This window comes from Huiozyma naganishii, chromosome 3 (assembly GCF_000348985.1).
Source record: "Huiozyma naganishii CBS 8797 chromosome 3, complete genome".
In the NCBI taxonomy this organism is placed as follows: domain Eukaryota; kingdom Fungi; phylum Ascomycota; class Saccharomycetes; order Saccharomycetales; family Saccharomycetaceae; genus Huiozyma; species Huiozyma naganishii.
Genome location: NC_035924.1, coordinates 763707 through 784649, shown reverse-complemented (window position 1 = coordinate 784649; position 20943 = coordinate 763707). Strand labels below are relative to the sequence as shown.

General features: G+C 42.0%; 8 protein-coding genes across 8 annotated transcripts; 3 read left to right on the top strand and 5 right to left on the bottom strand.

Annotated features, from left to right (window-relative positions):
• Positions 1-548: 548 nt before the first annotated feature.
• Positions 549-5714, top strand: RPO21 (DNA-directed RNA polymerase II subunit RPB1; the record flags this gene model as incomplete). Its single annotated transcript, XM_022607120.1, has 1 exon — positions 549-5714. One exon carries the CDS (start codon positions 549-551, stop codon positions 5712-5714), a length of 5166 nt encoding a protein of 1721 aa, XP_022463747.1.
• Positions 5715-6027: 313 nt separating this feature from the next.
• BPL1 (biotin--[acetyl-CoA-carboxylase] ligase BPL1) lies at positions 6028-8094 on the bottom strand (the record flags this gene model as incomplete). Its single annotated transcript, XM_022607117.1, has 1 exon — positions 6028-8094. The coding sequence occupies one exon, from the start codon at positions 8092-8094 to the stop codon at positions 6028-6030; it is 2067 nt and encodes a 688-aa protein (XP_022463746.1).
• Positions 8095-8538: 444 nt separating this feature from the next.
• On the bottom strand, positions 8539-10140 carry CCT4 (chaperonin-containing T-complex subunit CCT4; the record flags this gene model as incomplete). Its single annotated transcript, XM_022607116.1, has 1 exon — positions 8539-10140. The coding sequence occupies one exon, from the start codon at positions 10138-10140 to the stop codon at positions 8539-8541; it is 1602 nt and encodes a 533-aa protein (XP_022463745.1).
• Positions 10141-10574: 434 nt separating this feature from the next.
• On the top strand, positions 10575-11666 carry KNAG0C03940 (uncharacterized protein; the record flags this gene model as incomplete). Its single annotated transcript, XM_022607115.1, has 1 exon — positions 10575-11666. One exon carries the CDS (start codon positions 10575-10577, stop codon positions 11664-11666), a length of 1092 nt encoding a protein of 363 aa, XP_022463744.1.
• Positions 11667-11836: 170 nt separating this feature from the next.
• On the bottom strand, positions 11837-13396 carry LDB17 (Ldb17p; the record flags this gene model as incomplete). Its single annotated transcript, XM_022607114.1, has 1 exon — positions 11837-13396. The coding sequence occupies one exon, from the start codon at positions 13394-13396 to the stop codon at positions 11837-11839; it is 1560 nt and encodes a 519-aa protein (XP_022463743.1).
• Positions 13397-13754: 358 nt separating this feature from the next.
• On the bottom strand, positions 13755-15095 carry RPN5 (proteasome regulatory particle lid subunit RPN5; the record flags this gene model as incomplete). The annotated part of the gene is made up of 1 exon (XM_022607113.1): positions 13755-15095. The coding sequence occupies one exon, from the start codon at positions 15093-15095 to the stop codon at positions 13755-13757; it is 1341 nt and encodes a 446-aa protein (XP_022463742.1).
• Positions 15096-15537: 442 nt separating this feature from the next.
• NOP14 (snoRNA-binding rRNA-processing protein NOP14) lies at positions 15538-17976 on the top strand (the record flags this gene model as incomplete). Its single annotated transcript, XM_022607112.1, has 1 exon — positions 15538-17976. The coding sequence occupies one exon, from the start codon at positions 15538-15540 to the stop codon at positions 17974-17976; it is 2439 nt and encodes an 812-aa protein (XP_022463741.1).
• A 98-nt stretch (positions 17977-18074) lies between these two features.
• On the bottom strand, positions 18075-20843 carry ATG9 (autophagy protein ATG9; the record flags this gene model as incomplete). The annotated part of the gene is made up of 1 exon (XM_022607111.1): positions 18075-20843. One exon carries the CDS (start codon positions 20841-20843, stop codon positions 18075-18077), a length of 2769 nt encoding a protein of 922 aa, XP_022463740.1.
• Between the last annotated feature and the right edge of the window lie 100 nt (positions 20844-20943).

Sequence of the window (20943 nt, the reverse complement as noted above, 5' to 3'; positions counted from 1 at the left end):
GCCTCAAGAGGAGAAGGAGGGCGAGAGCGAAGGTCGAAACCGTTGACTGACTCGAAGACTGAACGACAGATTTGTTCCACAGGGGAATCTTAACAGATTTACTTCTTTTTTCTTCAATTCCAGGGCCGAAAGAATAGATAGTAACCGTCTGTCCCATCTCTTTCTTCCTTGTTCGTTAATTTTCCTAGTGATACTTTTCGTTTTCCTTCTTTTTTCCTTCTCTCCCTAACCGACATTACGAGTCGTGTGGTGCATTAGTGTGAGTAAACTATTGGGTCAATAGCATACCTTATTAGCATAAGCTTCTCCCTTTTTTTTTTGTGAACTCTACTTTCTTTTGTGGCTAAAATTGTTCAACTACAAACAGAACTACTTTGAAAAGATAGTAATATATCTTCAAAAAAACCCATAAAAACAAAAAACAACAACAACTACCACTACAAAAAAATAGGAAATATCTGTGATTTGGTGCTTAACACTTTGAAAAATCTTTCCAGAAACAAAAAAAACAACAACATCAAAGCACTTCATAATTTATCACATCTACAATGGTCGGCCAACAGTACTCCAGTGCTCCATTGCGGACAGTCAAAGAAGTCCAGTTTGGTCTGTTTTCTCCAGAGGAAGTCCGTGCTATCAGTGTGGCAAAGATCAAGTTCCCCGAGACGATGGATGAAACGCAGACAAGAGCCAAGATCGGTGGGTTGAATGACCCAAGACTGGGTTCGATCGACCGTAATCTGAAATGTCAAACCTGTCAGGAAGGTATGAGCGAGTGTCCCGGGCATTTCGGTCACATAGATCTGGCTAAACCTGTCTTCCACGTTGGGTTCATCACAAAGATCAAGAAAGTTTGTGAGTGTGTGTGCATGCACTGTGGGAAACTACTTTTGGACGAAAATAACGAACAGATGCGTCAAGTGATGGCCATCAAGGATCCCAAAAAGAGATTCAACGCAACCTGGGCTCTTTGTAAAACTAAAATGGTGTGTGAGACAGACGTACCCTCCGAAAACGACCCCACCAAACTAGTGTCTAGAGGTGGTTGTGGCAACACCCAACCTACTGTCCGTAAAGATGGGTTGAAGCTGGTAGGTAGTTGGAAAAGGAAAAAAACAATTGAAGGTGAAGAACCGGAACAGAGAGTGCTGAGCACAGAAGAAATCCTGAACATCTTCAAACATATTTCCACGGAAGACTTTATAAGACTGGGGTTCAACGAAGAATTCTCGCGTCCCGAATGGATGATTCTCACGGTGCTCCCCGTACCTCCTCCACCTGTGCGTCCCTCCATTTCATTCAACGAATCGCAAAGAGGTGAGGATGATTTAACTTTCAAGTTGGCTGATATTTTGAAGGCAAATATTAGTTTAGAGACTCTAGAACACAACGGTGCCCCGCATCACGCCATCGAGGAAGCAGAAAGTTTGCTGCAGTTCCACGTTGCAACTTACATGGATAATGATATCGCGGGTCAACCTCAAGCGTTGCAGAAGTCTGGCCGGCCTGTCAAGTCCATCCGTGCCCGTTTAAAGGGTAAAGAGGGGCGTATCAGAGGTAACCTGATGGGGAAGCGTGTCGATTTTTCTGCCAGAACAGTTATTTCGGGTGATCCAAACTTAGAGTTAGATCAAGTGGGTGTCCCCAAATCTATCGCCAGAACTTTGACGTACCCAGAAGTTGTAACACCGTACAACATTGATCGTTTAACGCAGTTGGTACGGAACGGTCCTAATGAACATCCCGGTGCCAAATATGTCATTCGTGAAAATGGTGACCGTATCGATTTGAGGTACAGTAAGAGAGCCGGTGATGTGCAGTTGCAGTACGGGTGGAAGGTAGAGCGTCATATCATGGACGATGATCCTGTTCTGTTCAATCGTCAACCTTCGCTACATAAAATGTCCATGATGGCTCACAAAGTCAAGGTGATACCTTACTCTACTTTCAGGTTAAATCTGTCCGTTACATCTCCCTACAATGCCGATTTTGATGGTGACGAAATGAATTTACATGTTCCTCAATCCGAGGAGACGAGGGCAGAGTTATCCCAACTTTGTGCCGTTCCCCTACAGATTGTATCTCCACAATCGAATAAGCCCTGTATGGGGATTGTACAAGATACTTTGTGTGGTATTCGTATTTTAACGTTGAGAGATACGTTCTTGGAGCTTGACCATGTTCTTAACATGTTATATTGGGTTCCTGATTGGGATGGTGTGATTCCAACTCCTGCTATCTTGAAACCAAAACCTTTGTGGACCGGTAAACAGATTCTATCTGTGGCCATTCCAAATGGTATTCATCTACAGCGTTTTGATGAAGGCACTACATTGTTATCGCCAAAGGATAATGGTATGTTGATTATTGATGGGCAAATTATATTTGGTGTTGTCGATAAGAAGACCGTCGGTTCTTCGAGCGGTGGTTTGATTCATGTCGTTACTAGAGAAAAGGGTCCGCAGACCTGTGCAAGGTTATTTGGTAATATTCAAAAAGTGGTAAATTTCTGGTTGTTGCATAACGGGTTTTCGACCGGTATTGGTGATACCATTGCTGATGGTGCTACAATTAAGGAAATTACCGAGACAATTGCTGAAGCCAAAAAGAAGGTCGAAGAAGTTACCAAAGAAGCTCAAGCCAACTTGCTGACTGCAAAGCATGGTATGACACTACGTGAATCTTTTGAGGATAACGTCGTGCGTTTCCTGAACGAAGCAAGAGACAAAGCTGGTCGTCTAGCTGAAGTCAACCTGAACGATACAAACTTCGTGAAACAGATGGTCAGCGCCGGTTCCAAGGGTTCGTTTATTAATATTGCACAAATGTCGGCCTGTGTCGGTCAACAATCCGTCGAAGGTAAACGTATTGGTTTTGGTTTTGTGGATCGTACTCTGCCCCATTTTTCAAAGGACGATTATTCTCCAGAATCCAAGGGTTTTGTTGAGAACTCCTATCTAAGAGGGTTGACTCCTCAGGAATTCTTTTTCCATGCTATGGGTGGTCGTGAAGGTTTAATTGATACTGCTGTCAAGACTGCCGAAACTGGGTATATTCAACGTCGTTTGGTTAAGGCTTTGGAAGATATCATGGTCCACTACGATAACACTACCAGAAACTCCCTTGGTAACGTCATCCAATTCATCTATGGTGAAGACGGTATTGATGCATCTTACATCGAGAAACAGTCCCTAGATACCATTGGGGGTTCTGATGCTGCTTTCGAAAAGAAATACAGAATAGATTTGATGAATGTTCAAAATTCGTTGGATCCAACGCTATTGGAATCCGGCTCTGAAATTACTGGTGATCTGAAATTACAAACGCTTCTAGATGAGGAATACAAGCAACTCGTTAAAGACCGTGCCTTTTTGAGAAACGTGTTTGTGGATGGTGAGTCTAACTGGCCACTACCTGTTAATATCAGACGTATCATCCAAAATGCTCAGCAGACATTCAGAATCGATCACTCGAAACCATCTGACTTAACAATTCGCGATATCATTGATAGTGTGAATGAACTTCAATCGAAGTTGTTGGTGCTACGTGGTAAGAGTGAAATCATCGAAAGGGCGCAGACAGACGCTGTAACCTTGTTCTGTTGTTTGGTACGTTCGCGTTTAGCCACACGGAGGGTGCTTAAGGAATACAGATTAACAAAAGAGGCGTTTAACTGGGTTTTGAATAACATCGAGGCGCAATTTTTGCGTTCTGTCGTTCATCCTGGTGAAATGGTGGGTGTGTTAGCTGCTCAATCTATCGGTGAACCTGCGACACAGATGACACTGAACACTTTCCATTTTGCCGGTGTTGCTTCGAAGAAAGTTACCTCCGGTGTTCCTCGGTTAAAGGAAATTTTAAATGTTGCCAAAAACATGAAAACTCCTTCTTTAACAGTTTATCTGAAGGACGACTACTCATCTGACCAAGAAAAAGCAAAATTAATTAGATCCGCTATAGAACACACGACGTTAAAGAGTGTCACAGTTGCCTCTGAAATTTACTATGATCCTGATCCACGTTCTACGGTTATTGAAGAAGATGAAGAAATTATTCAACTACATTTCTCTCTACTGGACGATGAAATGGAATCCTCATTAGATCAACAATCGCCTTGGTTGCTACGTCTTGAACTAGATCGTGCAGCTATGAACGATAAAGATTTAACCATGGGTCAAGTTGGTGAAAGGATTAAGGAAACATTTAAGAACGATCTGTTCGTTATTTGGTCTGAAGATAATGCCGAGAAACTGATTATTCGTTGTCGTGTTGTTCGTCCAAAGTCACTGGACGCTGAAACTGAGGCAGAAGAAGATCATATGTTGAAGAAGATCGAAAACACTATGTTGGAAAACATCACTTTGCGTGGTGTCGAAAACATTGAGCGTGTTGTCATGATGAAATATGACCGTAAAGTTCCTAACGAGAGCGGTGAGTACCAGAAGGTACCTGAGTGGGTGCTAGAATCAGATGGTGTTAATCTAGCTGAGGTTATGCAAGTTCCTGGCGTTGATGCTACGAGAATTTATACCAACTCGTTTATCGACATCATGGAAGTCCTTGGTATCGAAGCTGGTCGTGCTGCATTGTACAAGGAAGTCTACAATGTTATTGCTTCCGATGGTTCGTACGTGAACTACCGTCATATGGCATTGCTTGTTGATGTAATGACGACACAAGGTGGTTTGACTTCAGTGACACGTCACGGTTTCAACAGATCCAATACCGGTGCGTTAATGAGATGTTCTTTCGAAGAAACTGTCGAAATTTTGTTTGAAGCCGGTGCTGCTGCCGAACTAGATGACTGTCGTGGTGTATCAGAGAATGTTCTATTGGGTCAAATGGCTCCAATTGGTACTGGTGCGTTTGACGTCATGATTGATGAAGAATCCTTAATGAAGTATATGCCGGAACAAAAGATCTCTGAACTTGAAGACGGTGAAGAAGGTGGCGCAACTCCATACTCTGACGAGCACGGCCTGGCCAATGCCAATATCGACATCAAAGATGAACTAATGTTTTCCCCTCTGGTCGATTCTGGTTCTACAGATGCAATGTCAGGTGGGTTTACTGCTTACGGTGGTGCAGAATACGGTGGCGCCACGTCGCCGTTTGGTGCGTATGGTGATGCCCCTGCGTCTCCTGGTTTTGGTGGGGTGTCCTCTCCAGGATTTTCCCCGACGTCCCCAGCATACTCTCCAACGTCGCCGTCTTATTCTCCAACTTCGCCAAGTTATAGCCCAACATCACCTTCATATTCTCCTACCTCGCCTTCCTACTCCCCCACTTCCCCAAGCTATTCCCCAACCTCTCCATCATACTCTCCTACCTCTCCCTCCTACTCTCCAACGTCTCCATCATATTCTCCAACATCACCCTCATACTCACCAACTTCGCCAAGTTACAGCCCAACATCACCTTCGTACTCACCGACATCTCCAAGCTATAGTCCAACATCTCCAAGCTACAGCCCTACATCTCCTTCCTATTCACCAACTTCACCAAGCTACAGTCCTACATCTCCATCTTACTCTCCAACCTCACCCTCGTACTCACCCACCTCACCTTCCTACTCCCCAACATCTCCAAACTATAGTCCAACTTCTCCTTCATATTCTCCAACCTCTCCAAACTATAGTCCAGGTTCTCCTACGTACTCTCCTGGCTCTGAGGATGAAGCAGAGAAGAAAAAAAATGAAGAGAATAAACAATGAGTATAATGGATATTGCTGTTACTCTGTATTCTGGGTGAAATTAGATATATACTCGAGCAATTGTACCATAAATTTGTAACTCATAAATGATATTGAAGCGATAAAGCACAGCATTGCAGGTATGATCCTAAAAACCACAAAAAAATACATACATTATAACACACGAGTATCGAGATAACAAGATCTATTGATAACCAGACTTCTTTGATATAAACTACATATTGTAAGTATACCATGTTACCGTATTTTATAATATAATCGACAGAATAAGTGTTGGTTTTTATCTAAAGGCAACAAGTTTGTTAAAGCACACTCATGTCACTTTTTTGGCAATCAATCCTCTAAATATATCGAACGTGTTGCCATCAGGTTGCAAATGATATACCACACCTGTCAATTTGTAGTCGCTCCCCGGCATTAATTCTTCTGCTATTAACAAACCGTAATCGCTTGTGATCCCCGTGATTTTTGCCCTGATATTTTGATGAGATGTCAACGTCACAATCTGGTTAGAATGTAGCCAATAGCGGTAATACTCTGGCAAGATTGTGGAGGAGCCGTAATCTACAAACATCTTTAACAACACTTCCAGATTATTCATATAAAGGGCTTGTAGTATCTCCACGTCAATATGAGGTAATTTCACTAATCCAGCTTCTTCCCTCTCCTTGTTCAAAATATCCACCCATGTGTTTAAAGAAGTAGTTGGACCATCGGTGCTAACATTTATCCCGCATCCCAATAATAGCGTATAGCCGTTATCCAGGAAGTGGGTATTGACTAGCAAACCGGAGATCTTCAGATATGCAGGCTCAATATCATTGACGGTGACTTTATCGTTACTGAGCCCTTTCCCTAACAATTTTATGTTATTATTACGATAATAACTTGGGCTCATGCAATACAAATCGTTCGGCCACTTAATTCTAACGGGCAGGTCTTCAAATCCTGGAAGATACGAGTTAATTGCCTTACAGTACGCCAGCATCGACAGATACTGAACAAAAACAATTGAAATGTTTTCTTGAGTAGTTGGTGATTTTAAAGGTAGATTTACAACTGCAGTTGCGGCGGCTACACCTTTAGGATTAATCCAGACATTACCACCGCGCCCTCTACCAGAAACTTGGATGGTACCTACATGTAAGACAGAATTCTTGGGAATTGCAGAGAGTAGGGTTTTGTTGTTGTTCAGCAGTGAGCTTGTCGAGGTCACTACCTCACTGTACATCAACAAGGAACCCAAATTGTTATTTGGATTCAGATGTTTAAAGTATGTTTCCATATCGAAATTATGCAAAGTTTCTTTGCTTGGATATGCTTCATTTTCATTTATAAATACAACAGCTTTAGCAACAGTTTCAGGATCCTGATCATGCAATTCATCTTTAGCCAATTCGTAGCATCTTTCAAACCCCTCAAAAAAGTGGAAATAGTCTGTTGCATCTTTTATCTCGATAGAATTATCTAATTGCTTCGAGTTGGGAAATTTACTTTGGAGCAAAGTTTTAAATTCAATGAGTTTAGATGTATTCATTGGAGAAGACGCAACCACTATCGGAGTCAAATTTGGCGCCCTTACATTATTGAAATCCCTATTACAGTTCAAACCCATTTTCGTTAAGATGTACCTCATGAAATCCAATCTTTCCTTCTCATGGCTTTGTAACAGTTCGATGATATTTTTCATGTCATCATGGTTGGGGGATTTTGCCAATAATTTCGGCAAAAATTCAGGATGACTTCCTGTTAGTAGAACCTTCCCCTTTCCCACATGACACAAGACAACGGCTGCAGGATTATCGTCTGTAGGCCCACTCTGTACATGGGAAACGTCTAGTGGTTCTGTAAAATGGGCCAGAACTTCAACGTTTGGCATAGAATCTGCATCTACAAATACACCACCTCCATTAATATAATTGTAGGTCATGGTGCCGTTGTTTACTTGCATTTTCGTAGCTCTTGCCCCAACCTCGCTATTGTATTTAAAGCCTGCATACGCAGGGCCTCTTACTATACCAGGAAATAATTGGAGTTCTCTATTTCCTGTGACTTCTAACTCCAAGTCACCTTGTGCAAACTCCACCCTACTACCACCGAAATACCCCCCAGCACAGAACCCAATAAACACACCTCCCTTTTTGGACACAAATTCCTTCAGTTTAGGGATAATTGGTTTGCATTCTCTAACGTATGGCAAATCTGCTCCACCTGGGAAAACAATCGCAGAAGTCTTCCCCATCCAGGGTTCTGTCTCGAGAACCTTCGAAGTAACCGTACTGACAGCATAGTACGGCTCTAAAAAGTCACGCAATGATTCGGTAGCGTGTTTTACAGATCCTGGTGTGGTACCTGGACCATTGTAAACCAATACGTTCATCTTCCTGTGGATTATGCTGTAGTAGCTGGCTTTTGCTAAGAATTTGAAAGAAATGTTGTCGAGAAGTGTTGAGAAGAAGTAACTGTAAGAAAATCAAACAGGCCACCGTTTATATAGGTTCTAAAAGTCTTTGCCAGTGAAGTGCGTGACCAGTAAAGACTATGAAACTCACATGGGCCCATGTTACACATCTTCAAGTTCGTGATTATATAACGTAGAATGAAGAAAAGTGCAAAACAATGGAAAAAAAATATTGCGCCATGGAGTCATCTTTGAATGATTACCTCAGATCTGGAAAATGAATCAGTTTTTTCTCTCTTATGGCAGGTAAGTAGAGTCGGCCAAGCAGATCAAAAGTGATGGGGTGTTTATAATATATTTATATACTATACAGATGTATAAGAAATGCCTTAGATGTTTCTCTCTTGTCCAAAAGAAAAATAATTAACGGCTAAACGTGATATCGTCAATTCTCAATATGGATTTGACACACTCGGCTGCCAGAGAGATCGCACTTGTGCTGACCAAGACAGGTTGTAAGATGTGATCGTCGTACGTGTTTGTGGTACCGGATCTTCTCACAGAGATACCTTCGTTGACTTCGCCGTTTTCATGCCTGGAACGCAATTCGGTAACAACCTTGATACTGTTTAAGCCTGCATTTTCTGCTAAAGTTGTTGGAATAATTTCCAGAGCCTCGGCAAACTCTTGCCAAATGTAGGCTTCCACACCGTTCATTGCCCGTGCTTCCTTTGACAGTCTTCTAGCAATTTCAATCTCGGGAGCACCACCACCGGCAATTAGACCTCTCTCCTTTACTAGACAACGGATCACACATAACGCATCATGCAGAGAACGTTCAGTCTCGTCCAAAATCATGTTATTCGCGCCTCTGATGACCACCGACACCGTTGGTTTGGCCAAATTGCTCTTGATCCCGGTCAACACAACAATTTTGGAACCGTCGCTCTCTATCTCCTCTACTAAGTCAGCAGACCCTAATCTGTCCTCGGTGAACAGTTCTAAGTCAGAGATTGGCTTACATCCGAGACTCTTGGACAAAAACTCAACCTCCTCTCTTTCTATGTCCTTGATCACCATGATCCCCAATTTAGCCAAGAAATGCAAAGCTAGGTCGTTGACAGCATCTCTCAGAATGGACTTTTGAATTAGAAGAACGTTACACTTCGACTTCTTGATTTTCTTGCAAATGTTCAACAGGTAGGCCCTCTCCTCTTTCAAAATTTTGTCCATTTGCCTGTAATCGTTGACTACAATGTTGTTTTCAGTGTCTGGTTTGGGGGGTGAAATTTGGAATTGGATCAACCCAATCTTTGCCTTCTCTTTCCTCGTGGGCCCACCGGCATTTTTCACAACATTCTGTGTCAAAACAACACCGTTGATCAAATTCGTATCGTCGATAGTACCGCCCACTTTCTTGATCAACCTGATATCACTCAAATCCACAGTTGTGGAGTTTTCATCACAAATCTTGAGTATGGAATCGACAGTTAATGGGGCAAGGAAGGACGAGTGTTGAGAGACAATTTTGGAAGATAGAGAAGTCGTAGCAGCTCTAATCAAGTCTTCTCTATCGTTCAAAGAGATTTTGTGACAGATTTCCAATAGTATCTCCACGCTTCTCCTCGACGCCTTTTCGAAAGATTCAGCAATAATTGTAGGGTGAATACCTTTGCTCAGCAGTCTGTCTGCTGCCCCCAATAATGCACCTGTCAGTATAACAACGGATGTCGTACCGTCACCGGCTTCAGCATCCTGTGCGGCGGAAACATCAACCAGCATTCTCGCCACTGGGTGTAAAATAGCCATCTGTTTCAGGATGGTGTGCCCATCATTGGAGATAATGATCTCGCCACGAGAAGTTTTGATCATCTTGTCCATCCCCTTGGGACCCAACGATGTTCTGATCGCATCGGCAACGGCACGCGCAGCAATAATATTCGCCTTACGAACCTCCTGTGGCTTCTCTTTGCTCTTGAAAGTTGCATTGGAAGGAACCCTTGGTGCAGCTGTTTTAGCGGACATCTTCTCTGGTTCTATTTTGTGAGTGAGTGCGTTGAAATGAGCAACGATAACCAACTCTAACCACTGCTCTGTTCCTCTTTGACATAAAACCGTCTTTCCCTGCTATTTTTTTTCTTGTTCTTCCATCGCTGAAATTTTTGATATTTTCGTAATCAATGATTAAATGCTTGAGGATCAACCACTGGACGGGACTCCTATCAGTGATTAAAAGTGTTGCACAGACGACTGTTGGATTGAGTTGTAGTGGAATGGTGTTGGATTGGTCGCTCTCGTGTCTGTGAACTTTTTTCTACGTTGACTCTTTTGTAGTTGAATCTATATAATCTTCTAGGTGAAGTTATAAATTTGATTAATAAGAGATCTAAGCTGCGATTCTTCATCCGGAGTCACCACCCCTAAGAATTGGTCAAGTTTCTGTCCCGTGAGTGTTTTCTATGGCTAACGAAGGTAATAAACCGTACGTTCTTGTGATTGGTGCCGGTGGTGTTGGTGTAATTGCGACGTTGTCGCTTTTTGTGAGGGATAAATCGATTGTGTCGCTGGTGGTCAGGTCTGATTACAACCACGTCCTGGAGCACGGATATACCATCGACTCGTGCGACTACGGCAAATTGGAAAACTGGACCCCTCACCATGTGTTTAAGGATACCGCACATGCTCTAGGTGAGAGTGGTGAGAGTAACTTTTACGATTACATTGTCGTGACTACTAAGAACATTCCTGATGGCCCCGTGCACTCTAGAGTGCCTCAGGTAATTGAACCAATACTGGAACGTTTCAAAGTAGAGTTCCCAGAAAGGAGAACAAATGTGGTCCTTATTCAAAATGGGATCGATATCGAGAGAGACATTTACGAACGTTTCTCCAGAGACGAGTACAATTACTGCGTTCTTTCCGGTATCGAGATCATCGGATCGACGAAAATTGGACCCGGTCAAATACACCAGGTAGGTACCGATTTTCTTTCTATCGGTCCGTTTGATAGCAAAGATGCTGCCGCGATACGTGCCGCAAAGGATTTTGTGGAGTTGTATCACAATGAGGGCAAAAACAAGGGTGAGTTTGACGAAAGGGTCCGCTACTCAAGATGGAAGAAACTCTTGTATAACGCAGCGATAAACACGACCACTGCGCTGGTCAGCTTGGATGTTCCCCGGGCTCTTCAGTTTGGCAGTGACCAGAAGTCTACAGAGTTTGAGATATTCAGACCTGCCATGAACGAAATCATGGATATTGCCGCTGCGGAAGGTATTTCTCTAGATTCGCAATTCATTGATTTTTTCACCAACATTTCCAAGGATATTATGTTTACACCTTCGATGTGCGTGGACCGTCAAAAGAATCAATTGATGGAGCTAGAGGTCATTCTAGGTAATCCCCTCAGATTGGCAGAAACGTACAATGTCAAGACCCCGGTACTTAAGATGTTGTACAATCTTTTGATTTTGGTACAGTGTAAGATTAAGGAATCTAAGGGGCTGCTAGAGTTTGATGAAAAGACATGTAGAGTGGTTGATCCAAATTAGGTAAATCAAATTTATTATTCCTATGATATCGAGACCTCCCCATTCTCTTTTAGGTGAGGACGGTGGCGGAATTAGATAGTATGTGGCTTGTATTTGATATATATATATTGATTTTAATACGTTATAACGTCTTTTAAAAGTAATGTCGTCTTACTCACAGGGTACCAACATTACAAAGTTCTAGTAGAATAGACACCTGTGAGATGTGACGTTGCATTTTTTCTAGAATTGGAATTATGAAATTTTCTAGACGGCGGGACAGGTGGTGGCGGTAAAGGTTTCGTCTTTCGGGTTCCCAGCGACTCGGCAGATATATCAGCCCCACTGTATAGGGACTGCTGATTAGAAACGACGGAACCCCTATGGGGCTGGTTATTAATTGATGCATTCAATGACAGTGAGGATGAAGGTGATGATAATACATTCGATTCAGGAAATGACATTGCCATTGCCGTAATGCTAGATGCTCTGCTGGACTTCCCACTGTTGTTACGAGAACCCAAATCTGCTTCATTGGGAGTATAAGTGTTTAACCAAGGGACATCCGTTAGACATTTGCGGGCCAATTTAACAGTTGTATCGTGCTCCGACAACACATTACCACTAGAACAAATATTATCCGAGACGGACAGATAGTTTAATAAATTGTTCAGATCAGCAGCTCGATAGTGGGTGTCTGCAAGTTGAGAGTTCTTTAACAATGGAGCAAGTACTCTCAAAAATATATTTCTAAGCACCTCCTCTTGCTCCGATATGTCTTGCAATTCTCTGATAAGCACATCTACAAACACGTTCAGGTCGTTGAGGTAAAATACATGCTCCACAGTGTCTTTGTTATTTGTGGTCAAAATATGGTACAAGATTTTGCACATCATAATCTGCAACGAGGCGTCCTTGATTCGGTTAAATTTCAGCAGCAGAAGTTCTATGAAATTGCTTGCTATCGAGTTGTGAACCAGATACTTCCCGATCTTGTTTGGAACGGATTTCTCCAAAATCATGTACTGCTCATTTATCGCCAGTACCAGCTTGAATTTTGCGTTGTTGAACAAGTCATCAAGCGTATCCGATCTGATGGATACTATCAGGTAGTGAATAAAAAAATCGTCCAGTAGTTCGACGTTCTTTAAGCAGCATTTGCAGTATTTGAATATTTGAAACAGGATATCCATCAGCACCGTCGATATTTGCTCCATCTCGTCGAATATTACCAAATCCAGCTCGGCTATATCCCGCGACAGCTTATTGGGGTCCGCCTGTCCTACATGGATATCAGTACCACCCCCATATATCTTCAAGTATGCAAATTGCGTGTAAAGGGTGTTGTATATGACGTTGAACCCTTGGTGGTCGAGAATAACGTCTAGGGATGACAAATTCCTCTTGCATTCAAATAGCAAAATGTAACTGATAATGAATTTCATGTTCATCTCCAAAAGATCGATATTCAGCAGGGAAAGCAGTTTCCCCAAACAAAAATGCCTCTTTAAATTGAACATCTGGGATTCGACAAATGTGAGCGCCATCCTATAAATATCCTTGTCTGAGTTTATAAAATCCTTGTAAGAGTCTGTGGAGGTTTTCAGATATGTAACCAGTCTCGAATTTACGTCTGCGGTGTTTTCGACATCCGGACAATCCAAGGTATCCTCCATCACCTGCCAAAATTGGACGATTTCCTCATTATTGCGTTTTGGTGAAGCATTGGGTGCAGACGGGTCTATTATCATTGCTCAGACAATATCATATACGGTGGAGGACGAGCTGTGTCCAACGGGATCTCCAACTCTAATCGCTTTGTTCTTTATCCCACTTCCAACCCGCTAATTTCATTTTTGCGGGTGGTTCCTACACTTTATCATTTTTTTTAGTCAGTTCAAGTATGCATGAGTCGCTGTGCACCCACTGCGGAGTCTACCATAAAAGGGGGAGAATGTACGGTATGGTGACGCAAGAAGGACAGTGATATGTTGTCAACTAGCACTTTACCACGCTACTTCATTAAATTTGTACAGTACGTTATTATATATATAATTGGTGAAAGTAGTGCTGTAGTTCTCGTTTACAATGTAATCTCCCTTAGGCTAGCTAGGACTTCAAACCATGCATTATTTCCTCTTTCGTGATCAAGTGGCCAATAGACTCTATGTTATCAAGCAGTTCATCTACATTGTTGGACCACTCGTTTAGCGACTCGCTTGAATTCTTCGGCTTCTGGAAGTTCACGATCTTCTTGGGTCTATTAATCTTGGCGTATATGATCCCCTGGTTTACCAAGTCACTGATGAAAGTTTCGGTCTCTGATTCTTGCAAATCCAGCAGTTCGTTCAATCTGGTCAGTGTGATTCTGGAGTAGTACTGGGACACGACCCTCAAGTTATGTTCAATGACTCTCTTCTGCAATTCTGCCCAGTGGTACTTCCTGTCCTCTGGTTCCTGACAACCAAATATAATTTTGTCCTCGTTCAGCACTGGCTCATACGTTTTTTGTACTATTGGCCATCTCACTAGCTCTTGAGTGGTGAACAATTTCACGAGCGATTCCTGGATCTCCAATTTCTTCAGGTTGTTATCTAGTTGAATCTTGTGGATCAGATCGTTTTGTAGGTTACCGTAAGGGGACAACACCAAGAAGTATGCAATATGGGTCAAGGCGTCCTTCCATTTATCCTCGTCTGACTTAACAGACTGTGTTTGGTAAATCTCTTGATAGTATTGGGCAACCTCCAAGTAATCCCTCTTGTGCAAGCCAATTTTGATCAACAGATTGTAGTATTCCAATTTCAAAGCTTCGTATTTTTCAGCATTGAAAGTCTTCTTGAGGATCTTTCTAGAGAGCACAGTAGCCTGAGCAAAATCCCCAGTTAGTATACTCAATTCCATCTGCTCCAATATGAATTGGATCTTCTCATACATCGCCATGGAACCATAAGTCTCCACCTGTAGTTCACAAAGAAGTTTGCACGCTTCATCAAGCTTCCCCTCGTCCCTTCTTATCTGGACCAATTGCTTAGTCACTCTAGCTCTCTCCACCTCAACAAAGATCTTGTTCTCCGTGACGGTTCTTATGGTCTCAATGGCTTTGACCTTCACGGACAAATCCTTCAAAGAGTCCAACTGTTCCATGACTTTTTGGATCATAAACTGTATGGACAACTTCAACTGTCCGTGCTTCTTGGACAAAAGCATCAATTGCTCATCCAGTTCATCCCAATTACCTTGCCCAACGAGCACATCCACGATCTTCCCCAAAACCTCCTTCGAGGACACAAGGTCAGCAGCCTGCCTCGTCTTCTTCTCCCAAGCAAGCAAATCAAGCAAAGCTTGCTCACATTCCCCCTGAGAGATTAAAGCATCAATCTTTGGAAACTCCTCCTTCAAAATCTCACTGTAATCCTTCTCCGCCTTAATTGGCGCGTCTCTCGACATGGTCACTGGAATCTAAATGAAGAAAAAAAAGGAAAAAAAAAATAAGAGTTTTGTTCAATCAACAAACCTCAACTATAATAGTAACTCAACTCACAGGTCCACCACTTACCAATCTCCAAACACTCCTCTTCCTTTCGAAGGCCTTGTTTTGCCACCGCTTCTTCTTCTTTGAAACAAAATGATTTTTCGTCAAAAAAATACAAAAAATCACGTGACGTTGAATGTTTGGGTTTTTGTCAAAACGAAAATTTTTGGAAAATTTTGCGATGAGCTTTGGATTTGGAAGAGCCAGTTCGAGGTTGCATATATGTGTTTGAGAGGGATTGTTACTGTTCTGAAGGATCACGGTGGTATCTGATCCTGTCGGAGAGTAATTGGGGATTAACTGAGTACTCTGCACAGTAATTGGAAATAATTTCTATCGCTTTTGGTGTCTCCCAAGATGGCGAAATCTCAGTTGAAGAATTTGAAGGCGACGCTAAAGGCTCACGGGCTAACTGGACAGACCAATGTCACGAAGAAGAAAAACGGTGGGAAGAGACGGTCTGCAAAGGACTACGACAGGGAGGAGAAGGCAAATACTCTGGCGAAAATCAGGGAGCAGTTCAACCCGTTTGAGGTCAAGACCGCGAAGGATAAGTTGAAAGGTATCAGTGCCAATGTGAGGACGACGGCCGTCGGGAAACCCGGGATATCCAAGCAGATTGGTGAAGACAGGCGGAGGATGGCGTATGAAGCGAGAAAGCAAGTACAAGGTAGGACAGGTGCGCTGGTCGATCGGAGATTCGGGGAGAGAGACAACCAGTTGACGGAAGAGGAGAAGATGCTCGAAAGATTCACACGTGAAAGGCAGCGCCAGTCGAAGAAGAGATCGAATCTGTACAATCTGGATGCAGACGATGATGATGACGACATGGGGGCGTTTGGTACCACACTGACACATTTGGGTAACGACGTGGCGGACAATTTCGACGAAAATAATAGCGACCCTGATGATTCAGGATTCAGACCTGCAAAGAGGCCGTATGGTTACGATGATGACACACTGGGGGGAGCAACTACAGGTGAACAACCAGCCAGAAAGAAAACGAAGGCTGAGGTCATGAAGGAGGTGATAGCAAAATCCAAGTTCTACAAACACGAAAGACAGAAGGCCCAAGGTGAATTAGAAACTCAGATCGATACATTGGATGATAATTATGATGATATCATGTCTGAATTGATGGCCTCGGAATTGAAGTCTGATAAAAAACCTGATGACTCTGTTATACAAAAGGATGTTAATGAAATAGACTACGATAAAAAGGTCAAAGAACTCCTATTGGAGAAGAGGGCCGTGCCATCCGACAGAACCAAAACAGAAAAGGAATTGAAAGAGGAGGCTGAGAGTAGAATGAAGAAGTTGGAGCAACAGAGACTGGACCGTATGAGCGGAATGCTTGATCAATCTGACGAAGAAGAGCAAAAAGGTGTCGAAGACCTGGATGCCGGATTTTGGGACAACTCCGATGAGGAAGATGTAGATGAAGCTATTGCGAACTCCGACGATGATGTCGAGTTTGACGACAAAGATGCTACCGAAAGTACAATGAAAGGACCCGTTACTTGCCCTCTGACTCACGCCGATTTACTTGCAATGCTTAAGGATGCACCGCTAGTAGACCATCCCAAACACATCAGAGCTATTGTGAAGAGCACTCAACCAAAATTGGCGGAGGGTAATAAGGAGCGTTTAGGGACATTCACAGGTGTTCTTTTGAAGCATATCTTATTTTTGTCTGACCAAAACTACACATCCAATGTCCAAGCATACGAGGCAACTCAGAATACTTTAGTTAGTATATTGAAAACACTCTCTGAAAAGTACAACCGCGCGCTTTCTGATGAATGCAGAAGAACAATAAACGAAATTCAAAAACGATTCAAAGTGAGCAAATTCAACGGTATTCAAAATTCCGATCTGGCGTTCTTCATCCTCGTTGGTATGCTCTTCTCAACTTCAGATTTGTACCATTTGGTTGTTACACCATGTCTGATCTTGATGTCAGAAATTTTGGAGCAAACAAGGTTCAATACGATAGAAAGATTGGCGTATGGTTGTGTGATAACGAACATTTTGCTAAAGTATGAAAGACTCTCGAAAAGATATGTCCCTGAAATGGCATACTTTTTGCAGAAAGCCTTGTATACATTGTTAGGATCGTCCACTAGCTCCCCTTGTATCAGAGTGGACTCAAACTCGATATCAATTGATAAAGATACCAAATTTGATAAATCCCAAGGCATAACCATTAAGCTGCATCTGATTTCCACGCTCAATAAGAGCAACTCAAACGAGTTCTCGGCTACAGTCCTTTTGAACCTATTTGAGGTCCTGAGTAGATCCATTACTACCATGTGGAAATCGGAACCTGCTTTCAAGGAACTATCCACCTCGTTCAAGAAAATTCTACAAACATACGTGTCTAAATTCGACACATTAGTACAGGCAAAGGAGCTCTTGAATACATTGGAAAAGTTGGATAAGTTTGCCGAACACATACCTTTAGCATTACAAGATCATAAACCAATGGTCATTCCATCGCATGCACCAAAGTTCGAAGAGAACTTCAACCCAGATAAGAAATCTTATGATCCAGACAGATCCAGAAGCGAAATAAGTAAGATGAAGGCTCAACTGAAGAAAGAACGTAAGTTCATGATGAAGGAATTGCGTAAGGATACTAAGTTTGAGGCTAGACAACATGTCGAAGAGAAGAAGAAGGCGAACCAAGAATACCACGCCAAGATGTCCAATATTTATAATACAATTGCTACCGAAGAGGGTGCAGAGAAGAATAAATATGAGAGGGAGAAAAAACTGCGCAGCGGTAAAAAATGAATGTAAATTTGTTATTGCTATGCTGATTTATTCCTATGTATAGTAGAAACCGTTATAAACGCCGTACATGTATTATTTTTTTGAATTCGAGCGACAAATTACCTCCCCAGGTCAGACTGTTTGTAATATTCTCTGACCAATTTTAGAACACCACCATTCCTCCCCATTGGGTCGCTCCTGTATTCATTATCATAGCTTTGGTCGAACTGCTTCAATGGCTTTGAGTTCAACAAAGATTCATCGACTTCTTCGGAACGATAAGGCTCGAAACTTTCATTATTTGCTTTGTCTTGGACTGGGCTTCGCAAATCTGATGCATTTTGATTTCTTCTTTCCATTCTAAACAAATCGGGTTTCCGCCCAGGACCAAACTGCTTTTTCCAAGAATAAATGTCATTTAGAGGTTTTTCCTCTTTTTGGCGAGGTTCTTCCTTCTTTGCTGATATTTGGCCTTTCCCCAGGTTGTTCTCTTCATTACCATAATCGTCCATGAAGTATAAATACGATTGCATCATCTTATTAATTGCAGCATCCTTTGTTTCGTTATTGGACAAATCGCTTAGTTGACCCTCATCGTCTAAGCGTTTAGATATCTTGAGTGCAGGAATGCTACGCAAAATAGACGAGATGTCATTTTGATTTCCAGGCGGCACTTCTTGTTCAAGGGAATCAAACAGTGCATATTTGCACACGTAACCCAAGCCATCAACATATACTGAAGTCTCTCTGAAAAAGTCCACTACTTTGCTAGCCGATTTAGGTAAAGAAAACCAAAGCACAAAAGGTGTGATGATAAGACTGCCAAGTTCCCTCAACAAAATGACAATCTTCAGATTGTAAAGCTTTGAAAAGTCTTGCTTCACCTCCTCTGAGTGATACCGCTCCGCCCATTCTTGTGGCAAGTAATGGGTGTAGTTTGCCACATCTCGTATAGTTTCTTCCGGATCAAAAACGGCATATTCTTGCGATACTGAACTTTGGGCAATTGTCCATATAGTTCCTAGAATCGTTATGTAAAATAGCGCAGATCTGTCATTGGTTATTTCGAAGTTTAAAAAGCTTTCTGGATCAAGAATCGTGAATAAACCTAATATGGCCACAAACGATCCCGCAATGAAAGCAATGAATCTCATCATAATGTTAACCTTTTCTTTTGGAAATTGGTTTATATATTTGTCAGCCAGCGGAACACTCAATCCAATTCGTTTTTTGAAAAGGTGGTACAGCTCATTATACTCTCTAAACTTCCACTCTGCCATTGGGGTATATTGTCTTGTTCCCAGAGACCCAGGTGATGTTTTGTACTCGTTGAAATATCTGAAAAAGTACAATAGAACAAAGTATGTTACCAAAAATGGAGAAAGAATGATGTTCAAAAACCCCGCTAACATGAATCGCTTCTGTAGTTCCTCTATTATATACTCTCTTTGTGATTCTTTTAGGAACGCCTGTTTGATAAAGCCAGCATCGTTGAATGCGTAACCAATGATGCATAAGTTTATATTCCACTCTAATGTTTTGGTCAGAGAATTTGTCCTTAATAGTGGAAGAGGTAAGGAAAGATCCAGTATGTCGTTATTGTACAGTGCAATCAAGTAATTACTCTTTCTCATTATGCGATTCGCAACGTCATGAGGATCGATCCTATTCTTGGCTTTAACCTCAACCACATTTGCGGTGAGAGCGTTTTGATCCTTTAAAAGCATCATGTGTTCAACTACAGTTTTCCATGGAATGGTTTGTAGGTCGTTGTCCGAGATGTTAAGCAAATAGTTGTAAAAGTTATGGATTTCTGTTAAGTTTTTGAAGTCAAAATAAAGCTGAACAATCTTTAGACAAACGAACAGGTAAAAAACCCAAAGCATGAATTTCACAAAACCAGTAATGTTATTAGAATAGCAGTGTCCTCTTGTTATATCTTTGAACCTATTACTTGATGATAATTTTCCATAATCAATGCAGTACCCGAGATAAGTCGAAATATAAACGACAAATATTAGAGTGGCCAAGTTCAACATTTTTTGCAAAATAATACAGGTAAACCCGTTTCCTTGGAAATAGTTGTAAACGTCCTGTAGAAAAAGATCCACGTTTTCGACATTGGCCCATTTCCACAGTGCTTTCTCCTTCGGACTCAATGTATGAATTTTGTTTAGTGGGGTTCTGTTTAAAATGTGAATGTTATTAAGAATGTTTGGCTTTTTCAGTGTGTTTTTAGTTTTGCCATCGTCGATGAAACTCTTCCTCAAATTCTTGTGTCTGTCATAAGCTGGGTTCTTAAAGTTCAAAAACGAATTTGGCATGTTGTTGTGTTTTTGATATTGATTATTCGTACTGGCTGTAAACAAATCGTGTCTTTGTGCAGCATTTTCTAACGGATTCCCAATCACTGTTTTATACGCCTTATCTTGAGGGGGTACCGGATACCCAGGGCTAGGTTTTGTCCTTTTAAACAACGGAATATCTTCTTTCATATTTGCTTCGTTCTCAGCATCAATCTGGTCGGAGTTCATACTTTCACTAGATAACTGGCCAAGTTTCGGCAAAGAATCAATTGATGTTCCGTCCATTAAGGGGACTAATTCACGGTCCTTAGGTGCAACTGCCGGTCCTGATGCATAGTTTTCAGTAACCCCCAGAGCTTCCTCTTCAGAGCTTGATTCGTCTTGGTCAGATTCAGGTATCCTGATTTCGTCCTCCCTGTTCTGTGGTGGTTGTCCTTCTTCAATGTCTGTTGGATATGAGCCCATTTCTTCTGTGTTCATTAGGGGTGTCACATCGCTGGACTGCATACCAAACACTCTTGAAAGGAACGTGTTCCTTCCCCCTCGGTTGTGATTCTGTCCAGCAGACAAAGAGGTATCCATGGTGCGTAAGAGGAATGTGGTCGGAAGCTCTTTTGGATTTTAATTATCGTAGTTGCTCTTATTTGGTTTAAATTAATTATGTAATTTTTTATAGTAATGA